The following is a 19,747-nucleotide window of genomic DNA, read 5'->3' on the forward strand; positions in this document are numbered from 1 at the left end:
GACGTAATAATGAGAGTGGTAACATTTCAGGTATGTCATTTACTGTAATAAATGTGAGCATACAAGCCTTAAGGATAGTCTTACCTGTGATAAGGTGTTCCCTAATATTTGTAGTATCGTAGTATTACTTTACATCTTGAGTTATTACGATACAGAGCAGTGTTTTCTAGTGGTGACTTGTTGGAACCATTTTCAATAGTCAAACGACTGTACCAAGGAGCGATTAGAGGACCTGTTAGACAGCTGCGTTATGTGGGTTACATGGGAATCAGGCGAAATGCAATTCAGGTCGTTCGGATACTTTTGAGCATGACTGTACCAATAATATAATTTGAATAAACAATAAAATATTTCAGTAGTTTTTCAGTACAACTTGAGGCTTTCCATATGTTAATATTACGCTGCTAGCCTGCTTATAATTCACTTTTAAACTGTATTTTTCTTTCAGTTTTTGAAATAGTATTACTTTATTAACAACTGCGAAAATGTGTATTAATTACTAATGCAAATATGACTCATGCTAGTGACGCACCCACATCCTGCAACTCATCGTTAGATGGAATACACTAGCCGGCTAGTGTGGCCGAGCTGTTCTAGGCGCTTCAGTCTGGAACCGCGCGACCGTTACTGTCGCAGGTCCGAATCCTGCCTCGGGAATGGATGTGTGTTATGTCCTTAGGTTAGTTAGGTTTAAGTAGTTCTAAGTTCTAGGGGACTGATGACCTCAGATGTTAAGTCCCATAGCGCTCAGAGCCATTTTTTTCGAATACACTCAATACAGTCATAATATGTGAAGTAACAGAAACAGTTTAGTTTGTTTACCATATCTTAGTTACGTTGTGTTGTTAGAGTCATGCTCGCCGCAAGATACATGGAAGTTTCAAAGGAAATGGTTAACGTATTGTATCTACAGACGCTGTTTATGAAATGAAATTGCGTAACAAACATAAAGACACAGATAACGGCACACAGATCGCCTAGTGGTCTACATTGCTACTAACTGCAGAAATAATTTACCAAGCATCCAACGATACTCTTACATATTTTCTCCAGTTAAATCTCCAAAGACTAAAATGACATGTCTGTTACCGTAAACAGAGTGTGCAGAAAATGCTTCCAGGAATATACTCATTTAATGATCGATTTGCTGATTCTGGTGCCAATTCAGAAGTAGCTAATTTATAGTAATGATAGAACACCTGACAAAAAGAATCACTAAATACGTAATTAGGATGTATTTCGTTTGTCAGCTTTATGAGGTCCATTTACTGAAATTCACCGAAACGTTTCTCCACCAAAAGAAGTTGGCTTGAAACAAGATGCTGTGCTAGATAGCCAGAGTGATCTGAAGCAGCAGAAGAGGAACCTCTGTTCACCTGTGGTTCCCCGTCCGTCTCGCTCACAGGAACGGGATCCATAAACGTGACACGCCGCAGCCGAGGTGTTGCAATAGACACCGACCTTCACTACACAGACGTAAGAGTGTGCGCTGCCAATGCATATCTTCCACCTCCTGGAAGTCACCTCTGACGTATCTCATTTCAAAGTAAAGCGAATTGATGAAAACCTACCACGATCAGTTTGTCGTACGAAGCTGCTCGAATCAACGTGTCACAGAAGTGATTTTCCAGTGACATTCAGTGGCAATATATCTGGTCATTCGCAATGTCTAAAACGCGAAGCGATTTCTAAAAACTCTTCTTAAGTAAATCCTGGCGAGTTCTATTGTGAGTTTGTTGTACGTATCAAGTAACGATTTCACCAAATTCCAGCTTTATAAATATTAAATATGAAGTAATATTCACAATAACATTGGGAAGTACAGAGTGATTAAAAATCATCGAACTACTTCGTATGGCAATATTTACATCCACACTGATATTAACATAATTCATTGGAGCAAATCTTAATGATTCTGGGTTGTCTTTAGTTGCATATGCTACACTATATGTTCAAACGTATCTGGACACCCTTCTGTAATGCGGAATGGACCTCCAGCCGTCATAAGAAGCGGACCGACCAGTACAAAAGGAGCCGGGGTGTGTTGTGATGTAAGAAGAGAAGCAGTAACAGCAGAATGTAGATTATACAGCGGAAAATAAACTTATCGATCTCCCAGCCAACAATGTCCTTCGAGTCTTTCTTTTTCTTTTACTGGAGATACTCAATTTATGAAGCAGATCTAGTATTTAAAATGCTAACCACAAAGAAAAGGTATACAAGAAAGCAACACTAACTAATTTCCTCTAGCATTCGGGTTTTGCAACTGAAATTCTTCTCATACTATACAGAGAAAAAAAAAGCATCTATCGGTATCGAATCTATCGACGGAGCAGATGTAAGAGAGGACCTTAAGACCACAATCTGGTCAGGCTAAATACGCAATAAATAAATAAAAGAATAAATATGATAGTCTAGCAGTACGTCGTTGAAGCCTAGGTCCCTGTATTAAAAATGACAATAGTGTTGGACTACTTCTCAAAGTTTAGCGGTGGAATCCATTTTCATTTTATAAATGTCATTACCGTCAATTTATTGCGTACTAAACTACGTAGCATAGTGAAGTAGACGCTGGAACCTGTTACAATTTATATACATTTTAAGCTGTTTAAGAAAATACAAATCGGGACACCCAGGCGGGGATTTTAATACAGCTTCTCTCGAAGACCAGTCCAGTGTTTTAACCTCTTTCTCGATGTGGCTGATTAGTGTGGGAGTTAATAGACTGATGCTGAATCCAGAAGTACTGCTCATATAAGTCCATGACCACATACTATAAATTTTCAGATTGCTGTCAATTCAGAGGCAATATGTTTTTCCACATTCTACTGAAACTGCAGTATTTATTACTAGCATCGATCGCAGAATCTGTAACTCTCAAACAGTGCGACATGTAACACACCATGGAAGTAATGGTTAAGGAGAATTCGGTGTCTTCGTCTTTTGCCAGACTGACATCCTCCGTGAAGAGTTGTTCAGACGTCGGTCTCTGTCCAGCACATCTCTTCCTCATGGACTTACTCTCTAATTTGCAGATTCTTGATTCAGCCATCGTCACGCTGCTAATACCTTCAGTCTACCCCGGAACTCCGTCGACTAGCAATCCTTAAACCTTCTTAGCTTTTGGGGTTCCCGTCAAGTTGAAGGTTTGTAGTATCCAATTGAAATCAGTCAATAGAAGGCTCTTGTTTGCACTTCCAAAGCATTTTCCTCCAGTCAGAAGACAGACCTATCCAAACTGCCACTAGAGTTCGACACAGGCCAAGTGATCTCAGTCATATGTACCACATAACAGTCGAATAAATTCCTTGTTTATGACGGTCTAAACACAGAGGGACAAAAAATAAGGTGTTCTTCCATTAAGGCAATACCAGCTTATGTAGGATCGTTGCAAACTGCACTAAAAAGGGAAATGCATTGAAAGTTGTGCAACACATACATTACTCGGCAAAGAGACCGTAAACCCAGTCGTGTCGGAAACTAATTCGGTCACTTGACTACGTGCAGTCGAAAGTAGTCCCCATTACTAGCTTGCAGTGGAGGCACGGAAAGTGATAAACGTAAATGTGTTTGAGGGAAGCCCAGACGGTTTGCTATTAACGCCAATAAATGTATTGATGAGACGGAGAAGGGAGCAATAACGCTGATGGGAAGGATGACGGAACGTACAAACAAATTTTTAGAGTCTATGATGTTCAAGTTACGAAAGCGGGATCAATTCTGAGTGGAGTATGTGATCCAAGTATCTACGTCGAAGAAGAAGAAACAAAGTATCCCATTGATGACATGGATAAAGGCGTTATTTCGTAGTAATTTCAGCGATACAATAAACAATACAATGAAACAAGTTTATTAGAACCGTTTCATACAGAAAGTCTCTCACTGTGTGGATTATCTGCAGCTGACGCCACAAGTTGCCTGTAAGTGAAGGTGATATGTCTTTGGAAGAGAGAGGTGTTTTATGTCCATCTGGTATGAATACATGTTTGTGCCTCTCCCCGTGCTGTGTATGAAAGCAATGGGTGCATGGCTGCATGATGAGGTTTAATTTGAAAGTTTCATGGGTAACCGTACACTGTAGCATAATATGGTTCAAATGGCTCTGAGCACTATGGGACTTAACATCTGAGGTCATCAGTCCCCTAGAACTTAGAACTACTTAAACCTAACTAACCTAAGGACAACACACACATCCATTCCCGAGGCAGGATTCGGACCTGCGACTGTAGCGGTCGCACGGTTCCAGACTGAAACGCCTAGAACCGCTCGGCCACACCGGCCGGCGTAGCATAATATGGTAGTTATGTCAATTTGATATGTTGATAAAAGAAAGCAGAGAGGTTTGTCCACATCCATAGGTCACGCTAAGGAGAGTTTTCGTGTTCGGGCCGTTATGTTGGCCAGAGGCTCGTTCGTGCCTCTTTGCTAACCCCCACCACATTGGGCTCCCCAAGCGCTCTGGCGCGGCCGATGTGGCCACAGTTGGGCCGCAGCGGTGAGTATGAACAGTTGTGTTTTTGCGAACACACTGTATATTTCCGGATATGGGTATCAGGATGTCTCGTTTTTCAGCGATCGTAATACGAAACGTTTTCTTTTCAGCTGAATAATGTTAGGGAGAATTCTTTATGTCTTTTGTAATAGTCCACGGGTGTAAAAAATGAGAGCTCCGCGAGGGCGCTTTTATTCTGATCCGAACTGTAGCTACGATAACTAGGAGAACGGTGTGGTCATGATTATCTAAATGTATCCCCAGACTGAATTCACTGTGAGCCTCACGGGTTAGTTTAAGGTTTATTCCACGTTAATTTCTAATGAGAGTCATCTGAACGGACGATATAACCATCTTTGTGTTTGAAGCGTCATGGCAGAATAAAACTGTGTGCCGGAACGAGAATCGAAGTCGGGACCTTTGTCATTTGCGGGCAATTGCTCTAGTGTTCGGAAGTGACACATAGCCTATGTCTGTACATCCTTTAGGTCTGGCTATTCAAGTACCAGGTGAATGATAATATTATATCTTGCTGTAATAGTTCGTATAGTTAGCGCCCTTTATCTCTGTATGGTTAGAGTTGTCATGTTATAGACTTGCATCATTGTTCAACGACTTCACACGTAGTGTTGAATCGCCAGAAAATTTAAGTTGCATATGCCTTCAGCACTTATTAAACAACACGTTCACTCACAATTTTTAATCGAGACTTTTGAACCTTCCCTTATGGTTACTACGTGTCATCACGAGTCCATCAGACTCGCTTTTGCTCTAAATTTGAGTCACTAATTGTTTCCTGTCCACTTGCTCTCAGCCACAAGAAAGTGTTAATTTTGGTACCGCAGTTACCCTCTCTACATGTGTTGTAGAATGCCTGTAGTCAGAGACACATGTGTTTCTGTTTCGAAAATGAGTACCTAAACTGTCGAGTTGGCGAATAATACGTGGCATTCCATGCCGAACGAGTACCTATACGCCTGTGCAATATCATTTACTCTCTTTTCTCAAAATCGGATTTAAAAGACTTGATGTATATTTGCAAACTCATGGCCACCGATGGAGTGGAAACATACTCTCTCTGGTGGGCTTGTTATAAACATGTTGTTCATAGTCGAAGTGAAGAATGATGCTTCTAATTTTATTTTTCACATGAACTGGTTTGTGAACGTATTGCTTTCCCTCACTGTCCCATTTATCCTCCCGCCTCTCCTGCGCCGCTTTTTTGTGTCCAAAGTCATGGGCGTTTAGGTTAATCAGTGAATTACTTCTTTTCTTACTTCAATAGTCCACATACGAGGTTGAAATTGTCGTATCGCAGCGAAACTTGATAGATATTCTAATACATTAATGCGGAACAGCTTTACGCTGGGAAAAAATTAGTTCCAATTTTGGCCACTAGGTGCAAATCTGGCGCTGTGAATGCACGAAAGACGCATAAAAGTGTTTCCATATGTAATAGATCAGGAAACGGGACTTGGGCAGAAGAGGTTAAACGAGTGATAAAGGCATTGACTAGTTGTTCAATATGGAGAGCTCGACGAAATGCTATACAGCGCCAGATTTGCACCAGGTGGCCAAAATTGGAACTAATTTTTTTCCAGTTAAATAGGTCCCGCATTAATGCATTAGGATATATACCAAGTTTCGCTGCCATATGATAATTACCGCCCATACTGAGCCTTCCTGTGTAGCTGCACTTATAATCATTCTGTGTATTGGTAATCATCACTAGTAAAGGCAGCCTGGTTTCTCATATGTTAGCCCATAATTACAACTGAGTTCAGCAAAAGGTTTATTCATTTACACTGTAAATCTTTAAATTACGATGTCATACAATATTCTATCCATCTGCGGGGGATTTAAACCTCTTATTAATAACACCAATTCGAAGAGTGATATTTGTTGTCAGTAAAAGGTACCAGTCATAAAGAAGTCCCGTGCTTAAGCTGTACGCTTCTGTCTGTAACGTCACGTTTCCTATTCATGTCTGTGTCCCCACTGTTAAGTGTTGAGCACTCTAGTAGTCCAAATACGTGTATAGAAACCTGATCATAGCTAGGAACAAGAAAGGTGGAAGGTTTCATGAGTAATTAACAACGAGAATCCTCAACCATTCAAAGTGGCTTTCAAGAACAAGACAGATAGCAAGCACACATGAGCAGCTTATTTTTAATGACAAAGCATCAACTTCGCGAAAACTTAAAAGGTTTTTTCGCAGTGAACTGGATCTCAAGGTTATCAAGCAATGTCACAAAAATTGTTCTGTGATACTTAGTTTCTAAAGGTGCCAGAATACAGGGTCTTACAAAACGGTACGGCCAAACTTTCAGGAAACATTCCTCACACACAAAGAAAGAAAATATGTTATGTGGACATGTGTCCGGAAACGCTTACTTTCAATGTTAGAGCTCATTTTATTACTTCTCTTCAAATCACATTAATCATGGAATGGAAACAGACAGCAACAGAACGTACCAGGGTGACTTCAAACACATTGTTACAGGAAATGTTCAAAATGTCCTCCGTTAGCGAGGATACATGCATCCACCCTTCGTCGCATGGAATCCCTGATACGCTAATGCAGCCCTGGAGAATGGCGTATTGTATCACAGCCGTCCACAATACGAGCACGAAGAGTCTCTACATTTGGTACCGGGGTTGCGTAGACAAGAGCTTTCAAATGCCCCCATAAATGAAAGTCAAGAGGGTTTAGGTCAAGAGAGCGTGGAGGCCATGGAATTGGTCCGCCTCTACCAATCCATCGGTCACCGAATCTGTTGTTGAGACGCGTACGAACACTTCGACTGAAATGTGCAGGAGCTCCATCGTCCATGAACCACATGTTGTGTCGTACTTGTAAAGGCACATGTTCTAGCAGCACAGGTAGAGTATCCCGTATGAAATCATGGCGGTGAATCGAGGAAGTACAGTACATACTGACGAAACTAAAATGAGCTCTAACATGGAAATTAAGCGTTTCCGGACACATGTCGACATAACATCTTTTCTTTATTTGTGTGTGAGGAATGTTTCCTGAAAGTTTGGCCGTACCTTTTTGTAACATCCTGTATATGCGTCGTTATGTGTGCTAACGCTACCACATAGTTTAAAAAAGTGCTTACTACATTATACCAGAGGCAAAATACTACTATAGGAGCACAAAAAGGTGATCATGCTCATGTTTATTTAAAGACTCTGAGTGAAAAGTGGCGTACCAGTTCATTCTGTATTCGTCAGCACCTTTAAATATTTTCCCAAAAAATATGAGATGAGATGGTATTGGCGCTCTTTTTAACGTGCAACGCACCGCTCACTCACACAAGCTCCCTTAACTGAACCTCGCCCATACCCACTATTCCGTCCAGTCCCACTTGCCCATTCTTTTTCTCATTCAGCCCAACACATTGTTGTTATCTCTTTGTGTGTCTGTAACTCTCACAACCACAGTCTCCTTCTTTCTGTCGTACTAATACTGTCTCCTCTCACTTTCACTGTCTCCCTGTTGCCCTCTCTTACTACTTCTATCTCATTCATCCCTTCCCACTGTTGCCGCCTCGTCTCAGTGTCACTATCTCTCTCTTCCTCGTTGTTATTATCATAGATTCTCTCTCTCATTATCACTGGCTGCCACCAACTTTCACTTTCTCTTTATCTTTATTCCTCTCCCACTGGCGCTGTCTCTTTCACTTTTTCCTAGCTCTGTTTTGTCACTCTCAACTAAGTTCCACTGCCATTGTCTCATTCTTTCTCTCACAACGCCATTGTCTCTTTCTCTCTTTCTGTACCATAACCACTGTCTACAGTCCTCTAGTATTTATTACTTTTCCTTCTCTTTCCCACTGCCACTCTCTCCTTTCTCGGTATAAAAAAGTGCGAATATGTTCGCATACAAAAATTCTTCGTAAAATTTTTAAAGCTGCTGAGGAAGGTAGAATGAAGCACTTGAGCATTTTTCAGTCATTATTTTAATAAACAGGAACATATTCGCCTTTTCTGTGCTCCGGTAGGAGCATTTTTCTGCTGGTTCCCTTTTCTCTGCTACAGCATGGAATCTCACTCACTCGAAAAGAATTTTATGGGTCAGTTACATTTTGATAGCTTACTTATATGAAATTAAAATAACGCAAAACTATAGACTTTTACACCTCTGGCCGGATTTTATGTGCACAAAAATGTTGCGTGTGCTTCAGCACTACAACAACATGGGGTTCCCAGAACCCTTCTGATGATAATGGAGACACTTTACGGCATACTTCTGCGTGCTACGTCACTTTATAAACGACATTTCAGGGGCGCACAGGATTTTACGTGAGTATTTTACGTGTACAAGTAGGATAACTTCGTATCTCAGCCATCTGCTGTGCATTGTCGTCTTGGAATCAGTGGCTCGGTTTTGTTACCCAAACATCATGTTTTTCATGTTTCCTCAGAAACCGCCCATGAACTAAATGGTGCCTCCATAAACCTCTTAGGGCGCACCATAATCCAAATCTAATGCACAAAGAACCATCCGATTTGCTCCATCTGCATAAGGTGCAGGAAGTTTGTAATATTCAAACTTTGGCCCCGTATTGTAGGACAGTTACAGTAAGACGATCCTTCCATACAAATGGTCAATTGCCCAAGGGCTAACCAAAATAATTTACCCTACCTTCCTATCACCGATAGAACGCGATGTATGAACTACCGGGAAAATTCCATTTTTATGCGTGTGTTTTTGGAACATATTAGGTAGCCCATACTGCCCCATACGTACCGATCTTTAGCAAAATACGAAGCACTAAAATTAAAGGGGCCAGTCGTTCGTTCCAACGAAAGGTCGGTTCATGAAAGTTACTCTGTGAATTACTGTTGTCACTCTGATGGTGGGCGAGTAGTATTGTCAAGAACAATGTTTAGTCAATTTACTATGCAGGCCACTCGCATATAGACGTGCAGCCTATAACAGCGTTCCACTTGTAGAATGCTGGAGTGTACGCTTTTACTATCTCCCATTCTGCGTCTCGGTTCTAAGCAGGACTGTGATTCCTCCCTGTCCCAGTCTCGAGTTCGCTTTGACGGGTAATACTTGTGATTAGCACAGAACTTGCCCCACGTCAGCGCCAGAAACCTACTTAGATGGACCATAGGATTCACAGGATGGTCAGAGACAGTTTGAAAAGCTTCTAAGGCTGTTGCAGGGTAGGATGCACCGAGGAATAATGTTAAGGAAAAAAATCGATACGTTGTGCAGTTTCCGAGTTAATTAGCATTGAAGTTAGCTAATGAGGCCGTTGCGCGCACAAATTCAAGCTGACCGCTAGTGACGGTGCCGACAAAAGTGTTCTTCGTTTGGTACCCTAAAACCGAAAAAGAGAGTAATATAAAAATTTGGCATGGCACAGTAGGAAGGAACGAGCCAGAATCAAAGGCCGAGCGCTCTCGTACGCTATCATCTACGCTATGGGATCAACTGATACTAATTGTATCTGGCGAGTCACTTGAATTTGCGCTCGCATCTGCTTGACGTTAACTTCCACACTAATTATCTCGGAAACAATTATTTCTCAACACTATCTACCCTGCAGCACCATTTCAAACTTCTCAGACTGTTTCTGACCACCCTATATAATTGTCTTCCATAAATGTTCTGTATTTCTAGTGGAAAGTAGTGTCTTGCATTGATGTGGTAACTTATAGTGTTGATTTTGGATGTTTTATTTCTTTTTGCAAAATTTTCAGAAATCGACAGACCCAGTTGTGCGCGAGCTGTTCGTACGCAAGGTGTTCCCGCCGACAGCGAAACGGCCAGCCTACTACCAGATCGATGTGGGCGTGGAGCGGATGCGCACGTCGCTGTTCGCATTCCAGGCGGAGGCGGTAACGATGTACCCGCTCATCCTGCGCACGTTCAGCGAACGCGGGAAATGCGCGCTCTCAGAGATCATCCTGGTGCCCCACGGCATGACCTATCTTGCCGTCCCCAAGGGCTCGCCGCTGCGGGAGCACATGTCGTACGGGTACGAGCCAGACAGTTTGCTTCCCAGATGCAATTAACTACCATGTAATGTGTTGCAGTTAGTTTATTTATTTTATTTTACGTGTCGAGTTCATGAAATTATTGCAATACTGGTACAGCATTAATACACTACTGGCCATTAAAATTGCTACACCAAGAAGAAATGCAGATGATAAACGGGCATTCATTGGACAATTATATTATACTAGAACTGACATGTGATTCCATTTTCACGGAATTTGGGTGCATCGATCTTGAGAAATCAGTATCCAGCACAACCACCTCTGGCCGTAATAACGGCGTTGATACGCCTGGGCATTGAGTCAAAACGTGATGACTGGGTGTTGTGTGATGTCCTTAGGTTAGTTAGATTTAAGTAGTTCTAAATTCTAGGGGACTGATGACCATAGATGTTAAGTCCCATAGTGCTCAGAGCCATTTTAGCCATTCAGTCAAACAGAGCTTGGATGGCGTGTACAGGTACAGCTGCTCATGCAGCTTCAACACGATACCACAGTTCACCAAGAGTAGTGACTGGCGTATTGTGAAGAGCCAGTTGCTCGGCCACCATTGACCAGACGTTTTCAATTGGTGAGAGATCTGGAGAATGTGCTGCCCAGGGCAGCAGTCGACCATTTTTTGTATCCAGAAAAGCCCGTACAGGACCTGCAACATGCGGTCGTGCATTATCCTGCTGAAATTTAGGGTTTTGCAGGGATCGAATGAAGGGTACAGGCACGGGTCGTAACACATCTGAAATGTAACGTCCACTGTTCAAAGTGCCGTCAATGCGAAAAAGAGGTGACAGAGACGTGTAACCAATGGCACCCCATACCATCATGCCGGGTGATATGCCAGTATGGCGATGACGAATACACGCGTCCAATGTGCGTTCACCGCGATGTCGCCAAACACGGATGCGACCATCATGATGCTGTAAACAGAACTTGGATTCATCCGAAAAAATGACGTTTCGCCATTCGTGCACCCAGGTTCGTCGTTGAGTACACCATCGCAGGCGCTCCTTTCTGTGATGCAGCGTCAAGGGTAACCGCAGCCATGGTCTCCGAGCTGATAGTCCATGCTCCTGTAAATGTCATCGAACTGTTCGTGCAGATGGTTTTTGTCTTGCAAACGTCCCTATCTGTTGACTCAGGGATCGAGACGTGGCTGCACGATCCGTTACAGTTATGCGGATAAGATGCGTGTCATCTCGACTGCTAGTGAAAACGAAGCCGTTGGGATCCAGTACGGCGTTCCGTATTACCCTCGTGAACCCACCGATTCCATATTCTGCTAACAGTCATTGGATCTCGACCAACGCGAGCAGCAATGTCGCGATACGATAAACCTTTATCGCGATAGGCTACAATCCGACTTTTTTCAAAGTCGGAAACGTGATGGTACGCATTTCTCCTCCTTACACGAGGCATCATAACAACGTTTCACCAGGCAACGCCTGTCAACTGCTGTTTGTGTATGAGAAATCGGTTGGAAACTTTCCTCATATCAACACGTTGTAGGTATCGCCACCGGTGCCAACCTTGTGTGAATGCTCTGAAAAGCTAATCATTTGCATATCGCAGCATTTTCTTCCTGTCGGATAAATTTCGTGTCTTTAACACGTCATCTTCGTGGTGTTGCAATTTTAGTGGCCAGTAGTGTAATATACAAACAGATGAATGACATACAAACAATCAGTTTCATGCAATCTTCAATGAAATACAGACAGGAACATAAAGAAAAAAGCAACCAACAAGATAATTCTTTTCTTATTCTATGGAGAGCACAGTATTCGGCGATTATGGCTGTTGTTTTGTTAGCTGCTACAAGACCACTGGTAGTAAACATATCAGGTGGGTTCTGGACACAAGCAGATGTTGTTAGTCATGCTGGGCACCCACTCCTCTGAGGTTGGCTTTGCATCACGAGACTCCATTTCTCAGTCTTCTCAGCGTCTTACATGTCGCCTAAGGCAAGTGTGAGCATATCGCTGGTTCGTCTTTGACATTCGTTTCCCGTGCCTCAGGCAGGGAATCTCAACAAAGCTCCACTCGGCAAGTTCAGGAACACGAAGGAACTGCTCTAGACTTCTGCGTAAAGTTATTCCTTGAACTGAGTCTTGGTCACTGAGACCCGTAGCCAAATAAGGGATGCCTAGGATCAGTTTCCTGTTTCTTCTTCTCCAGTTTGGAGCTGCTTTCCTGCAAATACTTGGAGCTCCACTCATAATTTGGCGCAGCTTACTGACAGGAGTTGGTCGTAGGTAGCCTGTCACAGTGCGTCCAGTACCGTTGAAAACTGCACAAATCTGATTGGCACGTACAGAATTTTGCCAAGATGGTGCCGATTATTCTGCTGCGGAGAGACACTGTGCTAGGGCAGATGTGCCAAGCATGTTTGATTTGAGTGCTCCAGCTGGTGGCTGTAAATTTGTGCATTATTTCTTTGTAGCGGGCTTAAATGTAATGGAACAGTGCCCTTTACTCGAAGGTATTTGGGTGTGACACTATGGTTCCCCTCTCAAAGTGATGTTGTGTTTTCTTTTAGCTTCCCTATTTCTTAGATGAAATGCACAAACATGTCATTTTAGCATTTAATTAATCTTTGAACTGGGAGACTAAGAGGCAACACTAACATCTATGGCAGTAGTTCAGCATCGCAGATAGAGGCAACCCCCCCTCCCCCCCCCCACACACACACCTCACCCCTGCATTCGGAGCAATACGTACTATGTGCAGAGCTGTCATTTCTCCGGATCCGCTAACAATTCAGTAATGAGTGTTGCCACTGTCGAAGGCGACACGTGATCTGTCCTCCACAATTTTACTGATCATTTCTGTATCTGTATGTAACATTAGTCATTTATGCTATTTGCTTATCGATAAGCGACAATGTGGTGGAATCTTTTTTGCAATAAGTCTCTTGAAAGCATCTCAAGCCTTCTCTATGAGATAAAGTTCTTGCTAATGTGCAGGCTACACGATTTTCACAAAATCTTTTTCTTACAGTGTCTCAGTAACGTGGGCTGTTCCATAGGGACTAGAGTAAACACTCATAAATGTGGAGTCAAGCGTACATTGCTTTGGAAGAACACATTACTTAACATTCTGAATGAATGTGTCACTCTGCGAAGTAGATTGCAATCATTGTGTTATGATCATCTCATCTGTCGGCAAACTTCCAACGAACCTCTGTGCATCCCCGCAATTCATGGTAACAAGTTTAATCAGACAGAAGGTGCTGAGGATATTTATCATTCTTTGGTGGACAGATTGTGGGGTCCCAACGGCCTGTGTATTGATACAAGAACGCCTGTACTTCTGAGATGTTCAAGTTACACTGTCCCGATACTGATCGCACCTAAGTAAACGAATAAATCTAATTAGAACAGTTGAAGATTGCTACCCTGCAAGTACCGTGTCGAGGTATTGTCCATCCTTTGATGAACACTTGCCTGCAGACGCCGCAATGGCCAGGTCCGAGTCGGTCAATAATGCAATAGCTAACTTCGCCTCTGAATTCCTAGTTCTGAGAGTTATGCAGGTCGACACTGCTGTAGGCAGCAGCAATATGCAGATGAAACTGTCTTCTGCGTGCATGTACAGTACATTCCAATCTGTACCAATGGTATTGCGGTAAGCTTGACGCGGTATAAATTCAGAACATAGTCTACATAATTCAACATTCTGTAATTATTTTAAACTCCATTTTCTCTTCACGCTAAAATGTCGTGTGTAATCAAACCGTGATAATAATTTATTCCACTGCCTGACCCGACAGTAATAACAGTTACATGTAAAAATATTTTCGCAACAGATGTCTTTGTCGGTAGTCCGCCGTAGAACATCACAGGCTTCAAAGTTCTACAGGATCTCCCTCTCTTGATATCACAGCGACAGCCTTTACTCCTCAGTATCGTATGCCGGTTATCGATTTGGCGAGTATAAGATGTTTAATTGTTCTGCGGTTTCGCACGGAAAACGTCTGCGACAAAACGAGTGAGTACGTTAAATCGGATATCTTGCATCTTTAGATGCATAAGTGGACTCACAGAGAACTTCAGGTTACTGAAAGCAATATAAAAGGTTCACAACAATAATTTAACTTGAGTTGTATTCTTTTCGAAGCCAAAGTTAGAGATGGAAATGGCTGCTAACACACGGGTCAGTAAATGCTGACTTAGGAATGTTGATGTTAGCAATGTAGTAATTGCTAATGGAGGATACGGGACAATAAACATTGAAGTATACCACGATTAAAAATTACTCGAAATTTATGAGCTCATGCCTATTATGCGGCAGAAATTTATTTCGGCAAAAGTAAAATCTATCAGAACTAGACGTATTTGTCACTAGAGTATCTTTGACCATTATTTATATAATATTCTCTCACTTCTAAGTCTGCACATCGCTGGTTTTCGTTTCCACATTACCGGCTTCGAGCAATGTGGCCTATCTTCAGAGCATATGTTATAGTTACAGAGTAAGCAGCCGTTCACTGTCATATACTCACAAAGAAACCAAAAAAATTGACAGTGAACTGATAATTACTTACGAGAGGTCACCCTGTGACTACAACATATGATCAGAAGATGGGCGCGACTGAATGGATTTGAAAAAAAAAAAAGAAAAAAAAACAGCGATCTGCAGACTGACAAAAATTGACAGTTTTGTACGAAAAAGAAGTAATTTAGCAGAAACATAACAAAGCAGTAAGGCATTGGTGTGGTGGTGGGCGTAGACGCGTAAAGAAAATCAATTTGGAAACTGTCTAATGTTGGACAGTAATAAATCAAAAATCATAAACTGATAATTATGTGAACTGATGTGGATACAAAAATGTCGATATGACAGAGTGTGCAATTTGCGTTCTCACTCTATTTTATTTTACGCTTATGCATCACAGAGAAATCCATACATATTATAAAGATACACTATGTGATCAAAAGTATCCGGACACCCCCTAAAAATACGTTTTTCATATCAGGTGCGTTGCGCTGCCAACTGCCAGATACTCTATATCAGCGAACTACGCGGAACTCACGGACTTTGGACGTGGTCATGTGACTAGCTGTCGCTCGAGATTTCCACATTCCTAAACAGCCCTAGGTCCACTGTTCCCGATGTGATAATGAAGTGAAACGTGAAGGGACCCGTACAGCACAAAAGCGTACAGGCCGACCTCGGCGGTTGACTGACAGAGGCCGCCGACAGTTGAAGAGGGTCGTAATGTGCAATAGGCAGATATCTATCCAGACAATCACACAGGAATTCCAAACTGCATCAGGATTCACTGCAAGTACTATGACACTTAGGCGGGAGGTGAGAAAACTTCGATTTCATGGTCGAGCGGCTGCTCATAAGCCACACATCACTCCGGTAAATGCCAAACGACGCTTCGCTTGGTGCAAGGAGCGTGAATATTGGACGACTGAACAGTGGATAAACGTTGTGTGGAGTGACGAATCACGGTACACAATGTGGCGATCCGATGGCACGGTGTGGGTATGGCGAATGCCCAGTGAACGTCATCTGCCAGCGTGTGTAGTGCCAACAGTAAAGTTCGGACGCGGTGGTGTTATGGTGTGGTTGTGTTTTTCATGGAGGGGGCTTGCACCCATTGTTGTTTCGCGTGACACAATCACAGCACAGGCCTACATTGATATGTTTTAAGCACCTTCTTGCTTCCCGCTGTTGAAGAGCAATTCGGGGATGGCGATTGCATCTTTCAACACGATCGAGCACCTGTTCATAATGCACGGCCTGTGGCGGAGCGCTTACACGAGAATAACAACCCTGTAATGGACTGTCCTGCGCAGAGTCTTGACCTTAATCCCATGGAACACCTTTGGGATGTTTTGGAACGCCGACTTCGTGCCAGGCCTCTCTGTCCGACATCGATACCTCCATTCCCCAAGAAACCTTCCAGCACCTCATTGAACGTACGCGTGCGAGAGTGGAAGCTGTCATCAAGGCTAAGGGTGGGCCAACACCATACTGAATTCCAGCATTACCGATGGAGGGCGCCACGACCTTGTAAGTCATATTCAGGCAGGTGTCCGGATACTTTTCATCTCATAGTGTATATGTATGTATGAATGTTCCACATCTCCTAAACCACTAGATCGATTTCAACCAAACTTGGTACACATAGCACTTACTGTCTAGAAAGAACCACTGTGAGGGTAAAAGCCACCGACGTCTCAAAGGAGTTGGGGTGGAGGTGAAAAAGAAGGGTAGTTCACGACAGGCAAATAGCCAGACTATATAGGGCGAGGCAGGAGGAGAGGTACATGCTCTCAGGGGAGACAGATTTCGTGATTTTTAACAAAAAACTTCAAGTGAAGGGATGCCTTTTTCTTAACTGTATCCGACATAGATCTCTTTGAAACTCACGGGCGTCAGTCTCTTCACCAGCACTCAAATGCGAATGCAACCAAAGCGATATTAGGCTACGTTGTCTTTACGGACCATTTTAATACACACTCATTAATGATGATCAGCTCATCGATCCATTTATTTTAGGTTTCCTTCAGAATGTGTAATAAAGAATACTTGGAGGATATTCTTTGCCAACACTGTGTCGTATGTATTTTCAGCGCGACGGACATCCTACTCATTTTTTGTACGGTTAGTGACACAGCACCTCACTGAAACGTATCCCGGGCAATGGATCGGTCGCCTTGAACTCATTTCTTGGCCACCGAGATCACCCGGTCTTACTCCATTGGTTTACTGTTTTTGGGGTAGGCGTAAGAGAGCAGTCTTCAAGCGCAAAGTGGACACAAAGGAGGAACTTCTCGCTCGTATTTTACAAGCGTGTGCTCAAGTAAAGGTCGTATGAATGAAATCAGATCAGCAACACAGCACGTATCTACAAGAGCTGAAAAATGCATTTCAGTTGACGGTGGACTTTTTGAACTTCTTTTGTGAGGAAATGTACACAATTGAACAAAACATTATATCACAACATTTCATTTACTGTAGCCTGCATTTGTCCTGTTCCCCATTTCATTAGTTTCCACAGAAACTATTAAGAGGAGGACATACTTTCATATGATGTTTTTGTTCACAATCACTAATACTATCATCTCTCAAAGCATGCACCTTTCTTCCTGACCCACCATTAGTGACCTGTAACAAAATTCACACATAATTTCAAAGCTCTACGATATCTTTTCTCTCTGACACTCCCCCCCCCCTCCCCCCCCCTTCCCCAACCGAATGATGCAAGGAAAAAAATTATCTCTTTCTAAAGTAAATTGCCGCACCAGGAGTTCAGGTGAAATGACACATAAACCCTGAGATGCGAGAAAAACTGCTGCTTATGAAATGTATTCGCAGCTGCGAACACGGGCAATCATCAACTGTATAATGGAATGACAACAATGAAACTTTGTGCAACACTGGGACTCGAACCCGGATTCCTCGCTGTTCGTCAACGATCTTGTTAACCACTTTGGGTACCCGTGTACGACTCACGACCAGACCCAAACTTTCGTACGTCGTTGTTCATTAGTGACAATATGCACTGGTACACATTATGCAATTCCCTCGATGGGAGGACATCTTAATTGAGTCACTGGCTGGTACCAGTGAATAAATACCATATTACCGTGCCTGTGTTGTTAAGGAGCACAATGCACTGTTCATTCGCAGATGCATGCACCACTTCTCCCTCCCCCCTCCCCCTTTCTCTTGATAAGGCCGGCGCATATCCATCCACACCTCACATTGGCGAGAAAATGGTCACCCATCCACTGTGCGGCTTCTAGCCCAGATAAGGATCTAGGGCAACTGCATATAAAAATGGCGGGAATATATTCTTCCCCCCCTTCTCTCTCTCTCTCTCTACTCTCTCTCTCTCTCTCTCTTTCTCTCTCTCTCTCTCTCTCTCGAGCAGCTGCACGAATCTTGTCATCTGTGCTCTGTACTACGCAGTGAAAGGATTGAGCTGGTTTGGGGTGTTACTTTGTAAATAGTAACAGGTATATACCAAATTTATAGTTTATTAACAATACTTTTCTGTTTTTGTACAATACATTCTTGTTAACATTTCTTTTCCTTAACAATAATTTTTCAAAGCTGTTTTAGAATACATTGTTTTTTGTACTTTAATAGAAAATTGTATGCATATGTGCAGAGATACCAATACTACTACCAGATACAAAAATATTATTTGCACTGATACTAGTAAAGATTCTATATACACTCCTGGAAATTGAAATAAGAACACCGTGAATTCATTGTCCCAGGAAGGGGAAACTTTATTGACACATTCCTGGGGTCAGATACATCACATGATCACACTGACAGAACCACAGGCACATAGACACAGGCAACAGAGCATGCACAATGTCGGCACTAGTACAGTGTATATCACCCTTTCGCAGCAATGCAGGCTGCTATTCTCCCATGGAGACGATCGTAGAGATGCTGGATGTAGTCCTGTGGAACGGCTTGCCATGCCATTTCCACCTGGCGCCTCAGTTGGACCAGCGTTCGTGCTGGACGTGCAGACCGCGTGAGACGACGCTTCATCCAGTCCCAAACATGCTCAATGGGGGACAGATCCGGAGATCTTGCTGGCCAGGGTAGTTGACTTACACCTTCTAGAGCACGTTGGGTGGCACGGGATACATGCGGACGTGCATTGTCCTGTTGGAACAGCAAGTTCCCTTGCCGGTCTAGGAATGGTAGAACGATGGGTTCGATGACGGTTTGGATGTACCGTGCACTATTCAGTGTCCCCTCGACGATCACCAGTGGCGTACGGCCAGTGTAGGAGATCGCTCCCCACACCATGATGCCAGGTGTTGGCCCTGTGTGCCTCGGTCGTATGCAGTCCTGATTGTGGCGCTCACCTGCACGGCGCCAAACACGCATACGACCATCATTGGCACCAAGGCAGAAGCGACCCTCATCGCTGAAGACGACACGTCTCCATTCGTCCCTCCATTCACGCCTGTCGCGACACCACTGGAGGCGGGCTGCACGATGTTGGGGCGTGAGCGGTGCGTGTGCGGAACCGTAGCCCAGCTTCGTGGAGACGGTTGCGAATCGTCCTCGCCGATACCCCAGGAGCAACAGTGTCCCTAATTTGCTGGGAAGTGGCGGTGCGGTCCCCTACGGCACTGCGTAGGATCCTATGGTCTTGGCGTGCATCCGTGCGTCGCTGCGGTCCGGTCCCAGGTCGACGGGCACGTGCACCTTCCGCCGACCACTGGCGACAACATCGATGTACTGTGGAGACCT

The 19,747-nt window shown here is 43.4% G+C and overlaps 1 protein-coding gene across 1 annotated transcript in view; it reads left to right on the plus strand.

Annotated features, from left to right (window-relative positions):
- Nucleotides 1–19,747, plus strand: part of LOC126470806 (glutamate receptor ionotropic, delta-2-like) — a 183,810-nt gene that overhangs the window by 132,063 nt on the left and 32,000 nt on the right. The window contains exon 6 of the mRNA XM_050098818.1: nt 10,214–10,491. Within this exon, the coding sequence (XP_049954775.1) occupies nt 10,214–10,491 (278 nt within the window). The remainder of the gene's footprint in view (nt 1–10,213; nt 10,492–19,747) is intronic.

This window comes from Schistocerca serialis, chromosome 3 (genome assembly GCF_023864345.2).
Source record: "Schistocerca serialis cubense isolate TAMUIC-IGC-003099 chromosome 3, iqSchSeri2.2, whole genome shotgun sequence".
Lineage (NCBI taxonomy): Eukaryota > Metazoa > Arthropoda > Insecta > Orthoptera > Acrididae > Schistocerca > Schistocerca serialis.